At 32.6% G+C, this 15,617-nt stretch overlaps 1 protein-coding gene across 1 annotated transcript in view; it reads left to right on the top strand.

The window, feature by feature from the left end:
* Window positions 1–362: 362 nt before the first annotated feature.
* The window catches only part of Flo2 (flotillin-2), a 34,403-nt gene continuing 19,148 nt past the window's right edge, over window positions 363–15,617 (top strand). The window contains exons 1-3 of the mRNA XM_035357440.2: window positions 363–786; window positions 1,786–1,867; window positions 8,458–8,672. Of these exons, the coding sequence (XP_035213331.1) occupies window positions 738–786; window positions 1,786–1,867; window positions 8,458–8,672 (346 nt within the window). The 5' untranslated portion in view covers window positions 363–737. The remainder of the gene's footprint in view (window positions 787–1,785; window positions 1,868–8,457; window positions 8,673–15,617) is intronic.

The following is a 15,617-nucleotide window of genomic DNA, read 5'->3' as shown; positions in this document are numbered from 1 at the left end:
TGAAGAGCAAGATAAATTGCACTTACCTCTTATTTCTGCAGCTTGGGCCTGGAGTATGCGTAAATTCTTCATCATGATATCCGTAGTGGTATCCGGGTCAGAAACCGCGCGTAGCCGTTGGCATGCTTTAATAGCGGTCTTCACAGCATCAATTTCCTTTTCTAAATCCATGAGCTTTTCCGTATAATATTCCAGGTTGTCGTTAATATCCGATTGGGGTTGCTGGGGAAGTCCAACACAACTCTCAGTGGCGGCAGGTGTCTCAGGCGGGACGCTAACATCCATCCGTATAGTAGCCTCGGCAGTAGAGCCTATCTCCGTCGGAGCGCTCATGATGCGCACCTTCACGTTCAAGGATCAAGGGTAAAATGTTAGATATGTCGAAATGAAGTGAAATAGTGGCATGATAAGTGGGTGTTTTCCACGATTGGAGGAATATTTTATTCAGTTTGTTCTGAAAGCCTGTGTTTTTGTGTGTGTGTGATTCGTAGCAGAATTAAGAATTTAATAACTGTTTAATATTTTCTTAAATCGGCAATAGTAGATTCATTGGTACTGATTTCTACACATGAGAGATGATTTATTATGAGACTGTTTAAATTTATAGTTGGAACAGAGATTGGAAGAGCGCATAGAATTTAGCGTCTGTCAGATTTAAGATTTCAATGAAAAGTTTGCTTTACGTTTTGTAGTCAAGTTTATATATAGCCTTATAATAGTGCCTTCTTACTTCTAAAATGGGAAATATTTATACGGTTGGTCCTAATGAAGCTCTGATAGTATCGGGTAAGATGATATTTAATATTTTGAAAATAACGAATTATTCTCGGTGTGGTGTATAAGTACAAAAATGTCGCATGTTCTTATGTGTAATGCGAATATTCATTAAATTTTTAAAGGTTTAATTTCACATAGTTCCTGATAAATATTTTTCTGTATTGAAACACGAGAGTACAAAATTTTTTATGGTAGTTAAAAGTGATGATGTAATTTTTCTAATTCGGACATATTGTGTGTATTAAACTGTTTAAAGAAATATTAATGATATTTTGGCATGCCAAATTGCAAATAATCTCGACACGGAAATCTTTCAATACTTTGAATTAGTCATACACTGTAAATAATTTGTAATAAATTGGTAATTGTGCCGTCGTTATCTGAAAGTGTTTCTCTCATATGATTTTTCCAAAATTATCTTAAATGCCTGTCAGATAAGTAAAAAAATTAATAAATTTTTTGCAAAAACTCTTGTGGCAAATAGATAGGTTTGTTGCATGCAAATTTAATGACAATTAACTTAGTTAAAAATTACCTGCACCACCATTTTTTAGTTAAAAATTACCTGCACCACCATTTTTTTATATCTTTGTATAAACCTTCAATGAATAAGTAGGTGACTTTATTAACCTTTTTTAAGATGTTAAGACGTCAAAAGTATAAAAATGAATGAAAATTCTTAAGCAGTAAAAAATATATAGTTGCATCAGATATATATTCCAAACTAAAGAATCGCATGGTAATATGACACTTTTATGGCTTTGTGCGTTGCTATTTTTTTTTTTTTTTTGTTTTGTTTTGTTTGTGTTGTTGCATTTAATATATTGTAAAGTCATACCACTGTTAAAACCTTGCATATTATAAATATTTCAAAGCCACTTAACTAGAACTTAACATCTATATTATATTGCTTAAATATGGATTTAATGTCTTTTATTGAAGGTTTCATATAAATATATTTTTCACCTTCAAATCAGCTGTTATTTCATAATTTAAATTTTATTGTAGGAGGCTGCTGTGGTTCATCAGAGAAACGAACTGTAGTTGGAGGATGGGCATGGGCTTGGTGGTTAGTCACAGATGTCCAAAGGTAAATTCTTGATATTTTGTGCGGGTTTTCGTTTTCATCTGCAGAGAACCCGTTGACGCCGTTGCATTTTACTCGCCAATGAGGCGAGCCATAAACGTGATTTTTAGTGCATGTAAATTCAAGTTAGCAGACAATGGTAGTAAAAATTCACAGATAATAAGCATGTAGATGTAAAACTAACCAGTTAAACATGATATACGAAAATAAATTTGTCTTAAATTCAACTTTACTTTGTCCATGTACACATCGATATATTTTCACTTAAAAAGTCAAAGGAGCCCCAAATTCTACGATATAGGCAAACAAAAAATATATAATCTCAATAAAATACATTTTAAACCAAACAATAAAATAACATAAAAATGAAAAAACATGTTGCACATTTAAGCACTACCAAAAGCAATATTCAATTACCATGATTTTCGAGTTCGCTTTGTACACCCAGAGCCACGTAAAAATCAAAATATCAATCATGCTCAAATGGCTAAACCAGGTACTCTTTCTGATCGAAAGCTTCACATAGTGACCATCTGAACCTTTCTTTCTACAAACCCATTCAAATCCATCTAAACGGTTTTTACGTTTGACTAGACGCATATCCTTCCTACATACAGGACACTTATACTGGATACTAAGTAAACCTTCTTTTACACACCAGTCAATTAAAGCTTTTTTCCCTTTTCTAAAAGAAAATTCTCCAAATTCTAAATTTTCTCCAAATCGTACAGAAACTTCAAATCAATCGTACTACATTCGGCCATTCTACCGTCTAAAGAATCAAAGCAACACACACCACAAAAACGCTTACAAAATATCCCAGATTCATGCACCCGATTATGTCACAATAGGGTTTCCATAACATTCAACTACTCAGGCTACCATAAATGAAACAACAATTTGGTAATAAATCGAACAACAACTTGGTGATAAATCAAATAACAGCTTCGCCTTAATACAAGGTGTACCTTTAAGTCTACTCTACCCAGTGTCTTTTTTCATTTTTAAGTATGTTGATTGATGTATTTCGGTAAGAGCCATGCCCATGTAATAAATTAATGCATGACCTTTAGTACATCCATTTTGTATAGTTTTCATTATTATTATTTTTTTCAAGTTACTTGCATGCATCGTAAAGCATTTTATATTGAATCAAATACCTGTCATAAAATATTTCACAGTACAAACAATCTTCAATAGTGATCAAATTTTCTTCAGTAACGTTAATAAAACTAGAACTTCATACATTTTATTATTTTTCAAGAGTAATTTGAACTGTATTCCTTACACCAACAGTGGTTTGCTAATTTTGATGACCATGGGGATGCATCAAACTATTCTGTCATCTTAGATAATCAATAATATTTTTTATTACAATTTAATCAGCTATTTATGTTACACCTGCCATCCTCTGAAAGATTATTGTTAGAAAAGCATTAACAATATAGTATCTTGTTAAAATTTTACGCCATAAAAATTGATTTATTCTCGTAATTTTAGATGACAATAACCAATAATAAAAATAAAAGTAATCCATAATTATTTAAAATGCACATTTTTGCGGCCTATGAAAACAAATTATTTTAGGGGTTGGAAACCTCGTGGTTCTGCGTGCTTACAGCTGTTAATAATTAAGAATACAACGTGAACAGCAGTGTTACAAACTAGCATTCATCCCTCCCGCCATATTTTCTTCCTTTGATCCCGAACTGACGAGCCAAGAACTGGCATCTATTGATGAAAACTTCTTTAATTATACGAAAATATTTCTATTTATTCATTGTTAAAAAATTTAAAAAAAATAATAATAAATAAAAAGAATAATATAAATCTCCATATGTGAACGATAACCTTCGAACAAGCGAATAGGATGAATCGGCTATGTTATGTTACCAGGTTTGAACTATTATTGCCAAAGTTGGCGATGTTTACATTTACCGGGTTCTCTGTGGAAGTGCTTCCTTTTGTGCTTTTATTTGATAAAAAAGGATATAATGTGTATTTATTTATTAGACAAGTAAAATGACCATAATATGCCACTATTATTGAGAGCTGTGAAGCTCAATAACAAGAGCATCCATGTTAGCTTTAAGAATTGTTTCTGTAGTGATAAGCTGTTTTGGTTAATATTTGGATTATGGTAACTTGGCGATTTTTTGGCGAAAATTTGGTGACCAACCCTGCTGCTACAGCAACCTGCTAGTTTTTGTTTGGACGCCATTTTGTTTTCACGAAGTAAAGGCATGCTTTTTTTTTTACTCAAAATTTTTTTCCAACAATCTGCTAGCTGAATTACGCTTATGCTAGAACTTTTATGGAACAAAAGTACTTAATCATGACGAAGATTAGATGCGAAATTGGGAGAAAGTGCAGAATCCCTCACTGCTTGCCGCATTTTTAAGAATTGCGCGTACACGGTGTCGTCCATGTACACGTTGACCTATTTTCACTTAAAAAAACTTTCCAGAATTGCACAAAAATGGCATTGCGCACACTCTTGACTTTATCCATGTACACTGCTAAAGTCCTAGTTAGTAATCTTTATTGCCTTACCAAAATATCGCCAAACTACATGTTACCATATTCCAATGATTAGCCGCTGTTTTATTTGATAAGCTAGTCATAGTTTGTAGTGTGTACTTTTTTCTTCTGGGAATATCTGAAAATTTTTAAACTCTGCACTGCCAATTAATGCGTACCTGCAGTCTAGGTAGAAGTAACAGTATGTAGAAAAAAAGGAAAAGTTTTCCATTAAACTCAAGATTAGGCCTTAGGAATGTGTATGGTACGATAACAAGTATTTAGATATTTTGTAGCATTATATGCTGTTAGAAGTTTCACCAATGTAAGCAATTTTGGATAAAACTGGATATTGCAGACCAGTTTGGTGCATTTTCAAAAAACCACCAAGTAGCCAAATCTGTTATTTTTGGGTGTTCTAGAAAATCGCTAACTCGTCATATTGCCATATTAGATGGTTGCAAATGTGAATTAATCCTGTAAACAGGCAAAAATATCTAAACAGCCTGTAAACTTGTAACAGTATCTAAGACAGATTTTCAAGAAAAACAATGAAAAAAAAGTATCTGGAAATTAACATGTTGACTGCCTAACACGAGATAACTAATATTAGCGCTCTTCTTTAGGATACCCAATGCAAATTATCTTGTAGTTTCTTGACTTGTAACTTGCACCGATACGAGTTACTTAGGTCCCAATCACATTATGTTTCGGCTATGCGGGACTTGACTTTGAAAGGGACAATTCTCAGAAGCCGCAAAATTCCAGGAAACACATGTAGCTAGGTTACCATTCTCACTTACTACAAAGACTTGAACATCAAACAGTAATCGATTATTGCTCAAATCGTGACCACGTGATCTTTGAGAAGCAGAACTTTCATTTGATTGGTTGTCTCAACCCGGGACCCGAGACATTTTCGGTGAGGTTTGAAAAATCCCGCGTAGTCGCAACATTGCTTCCGTAGCTATGCTGGGCTCTTTTTTCTAGGAATTCTCCCGTTTAAACCAGTGTTACCAGAATCTCCTTTCTCGGAAAAGTCCCGTCTGTTAGGAACTGTAGCCATGTGTGATAACCTGATTACTTGCTTAGTGCTTGTTTCCGCTGTACCAAGGTGACAAGAAGCATGTCTGTACGAATTAACTCGTAGTGGGCTTGTGCGAAGAGCTTTGTCGTAACAAAAGGCTACTATGAGATAATTCGTAGGACCCTTTTTCTACAAAATAAATCCTGTAAACTTTTTAATGATTGTTACAAATTGTAATTGGTATTTTTAATATGATTAAATCGATTTGGCTTCTCGGACCAGAATCCGAAAATTGCATTGGCAGTCAGCGTGTTAATAACAATGTATTTTATGGGATCAACAATATTAAAACTTTTCATAATATCATATACCATTAAGACGGTAGCAAAAGGGAGTAAAACGTTTTATCACAAAATTTAAGAAATTGTAAAAAGCAGTAAATGAGCAATAAATAATCAAAAAACATTGATTCTATTTAAGATAAAAACTTGAAAAAGTAAGATAAAATTCAAAATTTTGATCAACTGAAACAAGAGCAATTTCAACTGCGTAATTTATGTTTTTACAAAAAAAAAAAAAAAAAAAAAAATATTTATAATAAGCAGTAGAAACCCACATTTATTTATATCTACACTAAAATGTAACGATACAATGGAGATGAAATTCAAAATGGCACACTCATTTCAACCATATGCTTAACCACCTATAATGTACTTGCATCTAATGAGAATTATTTTTATTGTTATTTATATTTAAATTAAAATCTGTATTAATCAATTCAGAGCTAAAAGTGGATATTACGGGCCCGAAAAAATCGCCAGTTCGTCAAATGTGTTATTTGACGTGTTTTGAATGAATACTGTAAACATGCAAAGAATTCATATCTAAAACGGAAGTTTGAGAAAAACAGCGAAAAAGTATTTGAAAGTTAATAACTATGTATTTTATAAGATCAAAAGTATTAAGACTTTAACACCATATACCAGTTTTAAGACAATGGCAAAAGAGGATAAACGTTTTATTACAAAATTTAAGAAACGGTAATAAGCAATAAATAACAGGAAAACCTTGATTCATATATGAGCTAAAAATAAATAAAAAATAAAGTATAGTATAAAACAAAGTTTATACTACGAAATTTATATTTTTACAATAAATTTTTATTTTTAATAAACAGTACAAAACCACATTTGTTTATACTATTATATAACAATACAATGAGAATAAAATTCAAAATGGCGCACTCATTTCAACCATGCACTTAATCACATATAATGTACTTACGTCTAATGAGAATTACTTTTATTGTGATTTATATTTAAATCAAAATCTGTAGTAATTAATTCTCGTATTCCCAATTCAACGTTACTAATCAATCATCCATAATAAACTGATTTGTGCATTTCTAACCCCACGTATTGTTAGTTTAAAGGATCAGACTGACAGGTCCCTCAGAAAACCAAAAGCCTTTTCTCACACTCCTTGTGCAAAGAACGTCTATGTACAATACATATTCTTTGGCTTGTGCTTAGAAGGACTGGGCACACGACATTTCCATCTACACAAATCTGTCACATCTTGCCTTTCAACTAATTTCATATTATTTTTATAGGCTCTAGTATAGAATTGGGTGCCCTTCACTTAAATTTTGGCAGTAAAACCTCTACCACGATAGTTTTAGCTTTGTTTCAGCTTCCTGATTTTTTTTAAATGAAAATACATCAATGTATACATGGACGAAGTTAAGGCAGTGCACAATGCCTAGTTTGTGCAATTCTTTGATGTTTTTAAAAGTGAAAATAGATCGATGTGTAAATGGACACAGAGTTTGTTCAATTCTTTGACTTCTTATTTTGGTTTTGTGTAGCAGCCATCTTGAAATTGTCTTCCTGGTGCCGATCTTGGCGTCAAAAAAGAATCGCCAAAAAACATGGCCCTAATTAATGTAAACTTTTACTTTTTTATATTTAGGGCCTAATCCCTACTGACTTTCATTATATCAGAAAAATGGGGATTGCCAGATTTGGCGCAATTTCGCTTAACTTGGCGACTGTCCTGTAATCTCCAGTCTAGTCCAATTCAGAAATTTTAACAAATCTGTATAAAAGTTGCAAAAATTAATCTTGCCTTTTCATTTATTCATCTTTTGATTGTGGTAAATAAAAAATCTTTATTCCTCTCAGAAATTCTAAGAAGCGATCTCTCACAGGTAAATGAGAATATTTTCTCTGCCACATGTACTCACTCGGCCAGGTACGAATCAAATTCCTTTTTTACCTGCGAGTACCCTTCAAACTTTTTCTTATGGCGCTCTATGTGCCCTAAATTGAATTAGTATGGGAGACTGTGATTAACACAAAAGTGCATGAAACCCTTATCACTGAGGCAATCGTAAGATTTCCAACAGTCAGAAATAATAATAGATCTCGTCAAAATAACCAAGAGCTATTTCTCACACTCCTTTTGACCTTGTGCTTGGAAGGACTGGACTTCAGACTACTGTGAAAACACTTTCCATGTGTGGGTAGCTGAACGGAGATTCTGCACAAGATGCATTTCAAACAATAAATGGACAGGAAAATAAAATGGAAAAAGTGGTAATACAAATTTATTGGACTGAATAAAAATAATCAACGTAATGCAGTTTACTAATAAATTAGCCCTTTGAAGGAGAACCCTATGTCTAATAGAGAAAGGGGAAAATTATGTGAATATTTAAAAAATTTTTTGAACCTATTATTGAAAAGCTAGGGGGAAAATGCATGAACAAGTATGATAGGCATTAATTCCCCCCATTCCGGGGCATTCCAGACACTGATTGATGTTGTATGATTGATTGAAAATCCTGACTGCTTCTATTATTATAACTAAGGTTTAATAACATTAATCATTTGCCTGTATAATTTGAATTTATGTGCTTTGTGAATGGAAGAAAATTTGCCTTGAATTTCTTTTAGAAAAAACATATACTTATTATTTTTTGGTCTTGTTATTCAGAGTTAAAGTTGGCTTATTTTACAAGAGAATAATAATTTTTCTATTTCAGATTGTCTCTTGAAGTGATGACTTTAACTCCTCTTTGTGAACATGTAGAAACAGCACAAGGTGTTCCTCTTACTGTGACAGGTGTTGCACAATGTAAAGTCATGACTCAGAAAGAATTTTTATCTACAGCCGCTGAGCAGTTCCTTGGCAAGAATGTGTCACATATTGAGTCCGTTATTCTTCAGACATTAGAAGGGCATCTTCGAGCAATTTTGGGTAATTTAAATATTTTATATCTGTTAAGTAAAAGAATGATTGGTACTTTTCCGTTTTGACGATAAAGTCGCTAATAATAGTACAACTGATGCCAAACGGAATATCCACACTAGTAACCTTTTACGCCTCATTTTCAAAACAAGTCACAGCCAATTCTCGTCAGATTGATTGATTCTGTTAAAAAGTTAATTTAATTTTTTAGTTTTTTTAAAAGTTTTATTTCAAATAAAATATCAAAATTCTGCCTACCTGTTCTTCCCGGGTGGTGACTGTATCTCCGGTACTATTCGGTTTTGAGGGCCTTAAAAAATTGCCAAACTATTGTTGATGTCAGTGCTGCCAAAAATAATTGCGGCAATCCTAATGCAAGAAAGGAAGTAAGTAAATAACTATCTAAGATTGATGTTTTAATTTACATTAAAGGTTAATTTCATATAATGCTTTTTTATTATTATAATTTATATGAAAAAGGCTAAACATGACTGAGTGGAAGCATAAGAGTAAATAACTATTTCAGATCACTATTATAATTTATATAAAAATTACTAAACATAGCTGAATAGATGCCTGCATTGCTATTTTGCTACCAAGTTATCGCAAAAGCATAATTTCATCTCGTTGGTTGTTCAAACATAATTTTCTATAATGAATGATATTTTTTCTTTGAAAAAAATCTCGGTAAAGGGCAGAATAGCCCACTTATTTGATTGCCGCTTTTTACAAGGGTAAAAAAAAACTAGATTTTTGTCTTCTTTTACTTTTTAAGTGAAAATAGGTCGATGTGTACATAGATAAAGGGTGTGCACAGTGCCATTTTTGTGCAATCTGGGATTGTTTTTTTAAGTGAATATAGGTCGACGTGTACATGGATACTGAGTATGTGCAATTCTTAAAAACGCGTCAAGCAGTAGGTGATTCTGCACTTTACCTAAAATTCTATTGCAGACTTTTCGCCATGGGCAATTCCCAAATTGTTAAATCCATGGGATATCAAAAAAGGATTTAAAAATTAAGCTAGTATTTCAATGGCACCTTTAGAAATATAGAACTATATAAACTTACGCAATCTGAAATCAGTGCTCTCGCTAGATTTGGCGCACTGTTAAATGGACTGTTTGCTAGATTTGGTGCTTGTGCGCATACATTTTCGCTGCAATTTTTTTTACAGTCCTCAAAACGGAATAGTACTGTATCCCTTCGATGTTGATTCAGCATTCAATCGATGACAACAGAACTAAATGACCACACGGTTAGACTAACACTAGAATATATTTAAAACAACATTAAAATTACAATTCAAATTATACAGTCTCAAGAATACGCCATTAGCATGCCATGGAATACATCTATCTGTTTTTCTTCTGTTCGAAGTGCGTTGAAGTTAGAGAAGAGTTACAGTGTGCTTCTCACAAACGATAACAATGCCCGAAATTTTAAATCTCTGTTTTTAACACTCTCCCTTTTGAGTTTTGAGAACATTGATCCAGAACTAAACACCTTTTTATCCATATCTTGAGGGAGGTTTAACGACACGTCCAGTTCTTGTTGCAACAAGATGGAAATCGGGATTTTTTTGGTTCGTAGAAGGTTCTATTTCTAACATAGCATTCTCCACATTGGCGACATAGTTCTCACTATCCAATTCTAAAAGACACACCTGAGTTTGTGTATGGTTTGTTTGCACATAAGTAACTACCAAAGCATGCTAATAACTTAAGAATTAAATAATGAAAATTAGTAAAATTTTAAACTATTAGTTTTTAAACAGTTATATGCAAAAAAAAAAGTGTTAATACAAAGGGAAAACATAATAGAGTGAAAGAGAAATATATTTAAGGATGTAAACTCTTGTTGTTTACATATTTTTCCATTAACCAATTTGATAAACACAGACTATTGCCAAATGGTGACTTAGTGCCAATAATGGGTAAGCATATATTCTTGATTCACACGAAAGGGCCCACCAGCGGCCGAGCGGTAAAGTCACTGAACACTGGTAGTTCGGTCCGAGGTTCGAATCCCTCAAATGGACTGGCTGCATGGGTGTTTTCGTGGTTTTCCCCATGTGTAACGTGTATACGAGCCAGTTTCCCTTAGAAAGTCCTCCACGAAGGCATCACCTTAGGCAGATAGCCTTCGAGGCTTTGCCGTAATTAAATAATCTAACCTAACCGTGATTCATAAGATTTTTGCTTTGGTTTTATGTAACTATGATTAATTCTCAATAAGCCAGTTTTGTTTTTGTGAAGCAAGATTTTCAAGTAACTGTCTTTTATTTTTGGAAAAATTATTAAAATTTGGCACTTGTCTTTTGTGGAACAACAAGCAGTAGAATATTTTTAAAGATATGGAGTCTTTCTATCTTATTCTAAGCATCAAGCCTTGGGAAGAATGGCATAGTAAGAAAGTGCGAAATCATGTTACACAATTTACTTTAAGTGAATTTATAAGGCTCGAATTCATAAAGTCGCTATATTTTTTAAATGTCCTGAAGAATTTTTGGCAAATATTTTAAAAAAATTGTCATATAATCTCAAAGTTTGAGCTGATGTTATTTTACTTCCTGTATTTTTAATTTTGATTATATAATTAATGATCAATAATTATCTAGTGAAAGTGAGCTTAAATTTCTGCTGAAACAATTGGTGTAATCTCTCAGAATCTGTCAACTTTTATGGTCATCATATTTTATGGTAGAGGAAAATCTACAGGTACCAATATCTTCTGTAAAAATTGCACTTATTTATCTTAAGCTAAATAAACTGTGTATGAAAACGCTGTTATTTTCAACACATGCACAACATATTAACGTCTAAACTCTGGAATTGAAAGTTTTTATTGATTAGTCCATTTTTCTTTGTTTTCCATTCTTGGTATTGAAAAAATACCTACAGATGCTATTTTTGATGATCTGTCCATATTTATGATTATAAACAATCTTGCTCCTTGCATGAAATATAAACAAATAATTTATTAAATGCATTTTAATCAGATTATAATCTTTGGATTGTATCACGTATAAAAGAGCATTGATGAGCTAAATAACTAATAAATTTGCTTAAAATAATAAATGTAATATAGTTTTGTTAAAAAATGCATTTACATACACATGTAGCAAAAATCAGGCTGATTTTTCTGAAAAATCAGTTTTATTTACTTGCAAAAATGAGCACAGATTACAGGCATTTATAGATGTCACTATTAAAGTTTTACAGTAATAACAAACATATAAAAAGTAACATCGTAAGAATTTTTCTTTTTAAATAGTGTGAGGAAGAATCGGATAAGGTAATTGGATAGGTAATTGAGATATTTTAGAACTTAAAAAAATGTGATGGACAATATTGTGATGATTTAATAAATGTGCTTAGAGATTTTAATGTACTTTTAAATATTTGGTAAATATTATATTCAGACCTGTTTAGTTGATGCTAAAGTAATCAACACCATGGATTATTATTAAAACCTGTAGCATTTGACAATAACTGACAAATTTAAAGTGATAAAAAATTTTGTAATATAAATAGAGCAGAGAAATGCTACTTTAACAGCAAACAAATTCAACTATTGCATTTAAGTATTTATTCAAAGGTCATTTTGCGATGGATTTATCACTGGGTTCTGCTTAGTCTGTTAAGTAGTTTATGGCAGAAGACAATTTGACTACTCAAAATCGTAAAAAAACAACCTTATATTTAGCGTAGGTATAATGAAACACTCAATCGATTTCGAGGGCAGCTAAAGGTCCCTCCTCATCAGGAGAAAGAAATACATAGAAAGAAGAAAATAGGAATCACAGAAACACGTGGTGCTTATCAGCACTGCACGTGGTTATAACTAGATTTTTAATCAGAGTTGCACTGGCCGCCTACTTTTACTGAGCCAGGCTGTCTGATCAAGCATAAAGAAATATTAGCGAAGTTAAAATAGGGAGCGAGGGGCAAATGCACATTACGCTCAAAATCTGAACTTCAAATAATGGAAAGCAACCACTGAACGGATTTTTATACCCTCTGGTAGTACCAAGTGCGAGGAGGTAACGCCATCTATCGGCAAAAATAATTGAATTAAGACAGTAGAATTTTAAAGGCATTAGGAAGGACTGGATTGGACTTCAAATCATTAACTAAACTTTCTAAATCTTTGTGAATGTGAAAAGCCTCAAGAAAATCCAATTCGCCTATGGAAGAAGCCTTTTGGATGATTTTTGCAGACCCAAAATCAAAATTATGGTTAAAAGTCCAGCTATGATACGCTATTGAAGACTTGTTAATTTCCCCTTTTTTGACATAAGATTCATGTTCCTTGATACGAAACTTCAACGCTCTTTTTGTTTGGCCAATATATCTTAAACCACACTGACATGATATACTATAAATTCCCCAAGAATTCAAGACAGAAACGCAATCTTTTAGAATCGAAGGGTGAATTTTATTAATAGGGGAGAAACCGACTTGAAAATTGAATTTCTGGAGAATCCGTGCAATTTTATAGCTAACAGAAGGATAAAATGGAAGCACGACAAGGTCATTGATATTATTTCTAACAGTGGAATGTCTTCTTTGATGGGAATCTGAAAATTTTTTGACGGCTTTATCAATAATCACGGGAGAAAATCCACGGTCAATCGCAACTGCTCTCAAATAATTAAGTTCATTGGTAAGCAAAGATTCAGAGGAACAAACTTTTAGCGCGCGGAAAACATAATAGTAAAATAAGCACCACGTGTTTCTGTGATTCCTATTTTCTTCTTTCTATGTATTTCTTTCTCCTGATGAGGAGGGACCTTTAGCTGCCCTCGAAATCGATTGAGTGTTTCATTATACCTACGCTAAATATAAGGTTGTTTTTTACGATTTTGATTGTCACATTAGCGTGTTTCTCTTCTAGTCTAATTTGACTACTGTTTTAAAATGTAAAGAATTTTTTAATTTGTCATGGATAAATAAAAATCCTGGAGAATTTTTATTGAACCTAATAGCATTTGCAGATGTCATTGAGCAGATTATAATTATCTTTACTTATTTTATCTTTAGACATCTTTTCATGTAGAAACAGATACTTTATAAGATTTCATTTGAGAAATATATATTGGGAAAAGTTGATATTGTATGTAAAGCTATGATATGAAGCATGGTATAGAGGTGAGATATGTAAAATTTATACTATATTCCAGTGTATAAATGCACATCTATAAATTCAAACTACATTTTTAGGTAAATTTTGCTGTATAATGACCCTTCTATTTGCAAAAAAAATTAAGATACATGTGCAATATTTTTACCTTTTGACATCATTCATTTAAATATTTTACTCAGGCTTTCAAACAATGATATACTGAATTGACGAAGCGATAAGGGGAACAATGTGTGTGGGGTAAATGGTTGGTGATAAATAATTCTGCAAAGAGGTTGCACTGTATCCAGAGCAGGTGTGCACAAGAATGTGATTCTAGTATTTTGAGAAAAAGGGTACATTTTATGAAGTAAAGAATGTACTTCCAAACCGAATGACTATGCGGAATTAGTTTTCTCTTTCTGTGGTCATTTAAAGCTCTGACAGGGTTCGTAGCAGTCCTTACAAGTGCTTATAAGTCCTTATATTTGAAAATAAAATATAAAAGCCCTTATAGGTGCTTACTTTTTATTTAAAGCCCTTTTTTTTTTTTGTTTTTAGTGCTTATTTTTTGCTTTTAGTGCTTTTTTTAATTAATGCGCATTTTTCCCCCGAACCAAAGCCGAAACTAAATAAACAACTTTTCTTCCTTATCTGGAACGTCAGATGTCTCGAAAATAGCTTTTTCCCCTTTCTCTGCATTAACGTAACCTATGGTGCGCGCGAGAGTACAGGACAGGTGCACGTCGTTCTATTGGTCAAAGAATTGCGAAAATCATAGAAAATTCCGGTACATTCGGTATTCTTTTCTTCCCACCCAAACACTACACGTTTGAATTTCTATCAAGATTTTAATAATTTGCATTCTCGTTCCGCGTGGTCAGTTCATATTCGTGTTTATTATGATCTGCTTATATTATGAGCATATGTATGAATATTTATAATAATATAGTTGCAGTAGCTGCTGAAGTGTAGATAAACTTCCAAAAATGGTTGTATTTTTACACAGATTAGCTTTCTAAGGAATAATATTCAGAATGGCTTAAATAAAAGGAAAGTAATCGAATAGTCATAATAATTTTTTTTTTTTCCCCAATACATTATACAGTATGGAGGTTGGGAGGTTTTCCTCTTCTTCCGTAAAATCTCTAATATTGAGGCAGCGGACTTTTTTTTTTTGGTCACTGTCCAATCTGGATTTGAATAGGACTAAAAGTTTTGCGGTCTACCGAACCCAAGCGAAGAATTATTCTATTCCACATGGTCTGTTCAAAATTGGAATCAAAAACACCCCAGATTAGTAAGTCTCTTTCTTTTACTTTATTTAGTTCTTTATTCTCCGAATACCAGCAGCTGTTGATTCCGATTGCGTAATATCACATATGGAAGAATTACCCCTCACGTATTGCGCAATAATTTTTGTGGTATTTTGCAGAGATAATTAATTTTGATGTTCAGTCTGAGATTTGTTTATGAACACTTAAAAGAGTTTTACTGTGCTTTTTAAGCAGAATATTTCTCAGTTCCATTGGTCTATTTTTATATGATGGACATATCGAAATGTCAAAATCATTTATTTAGCCGGGAAATCTAAACAACGGCTACAATCTTCCCCCTCCTCTTTTTCCAGTTACGCTCAACTATACGGAATATTCGGCAATTTCCGAGTATGCGGGTTAGTTAATTTTACTGTTAAAGGATGACTGCATGAAGCAATTTCCAGTCTCCTGATTTCAGAAATGTTCCTCTTTTTTACTTAAATTACTTTGCTTGGAATATATGTTAAGGGAAAACTGTTATGCAATGAAAATTTAGAAAATGTTCAGAATT

This window comes from Stegodyphus dumicola, chromosome 3 (genome assembly GCF_044657685.1).
Source record: "Stegodyphus dumicola isolate Sdum_Otavi_A_Nest chromosome 3, ASM4465768v1".
Classification (NCBI taxonomy): Eukaryota; Metazoa; Arthropoda; class Arachnida; order Araneae; family Eresidae; genus Stegodyphus; species Stegodyphus dumicola.
This window is presented reverse-complemented; position numbering and strand designations above follow the sequence as displayed.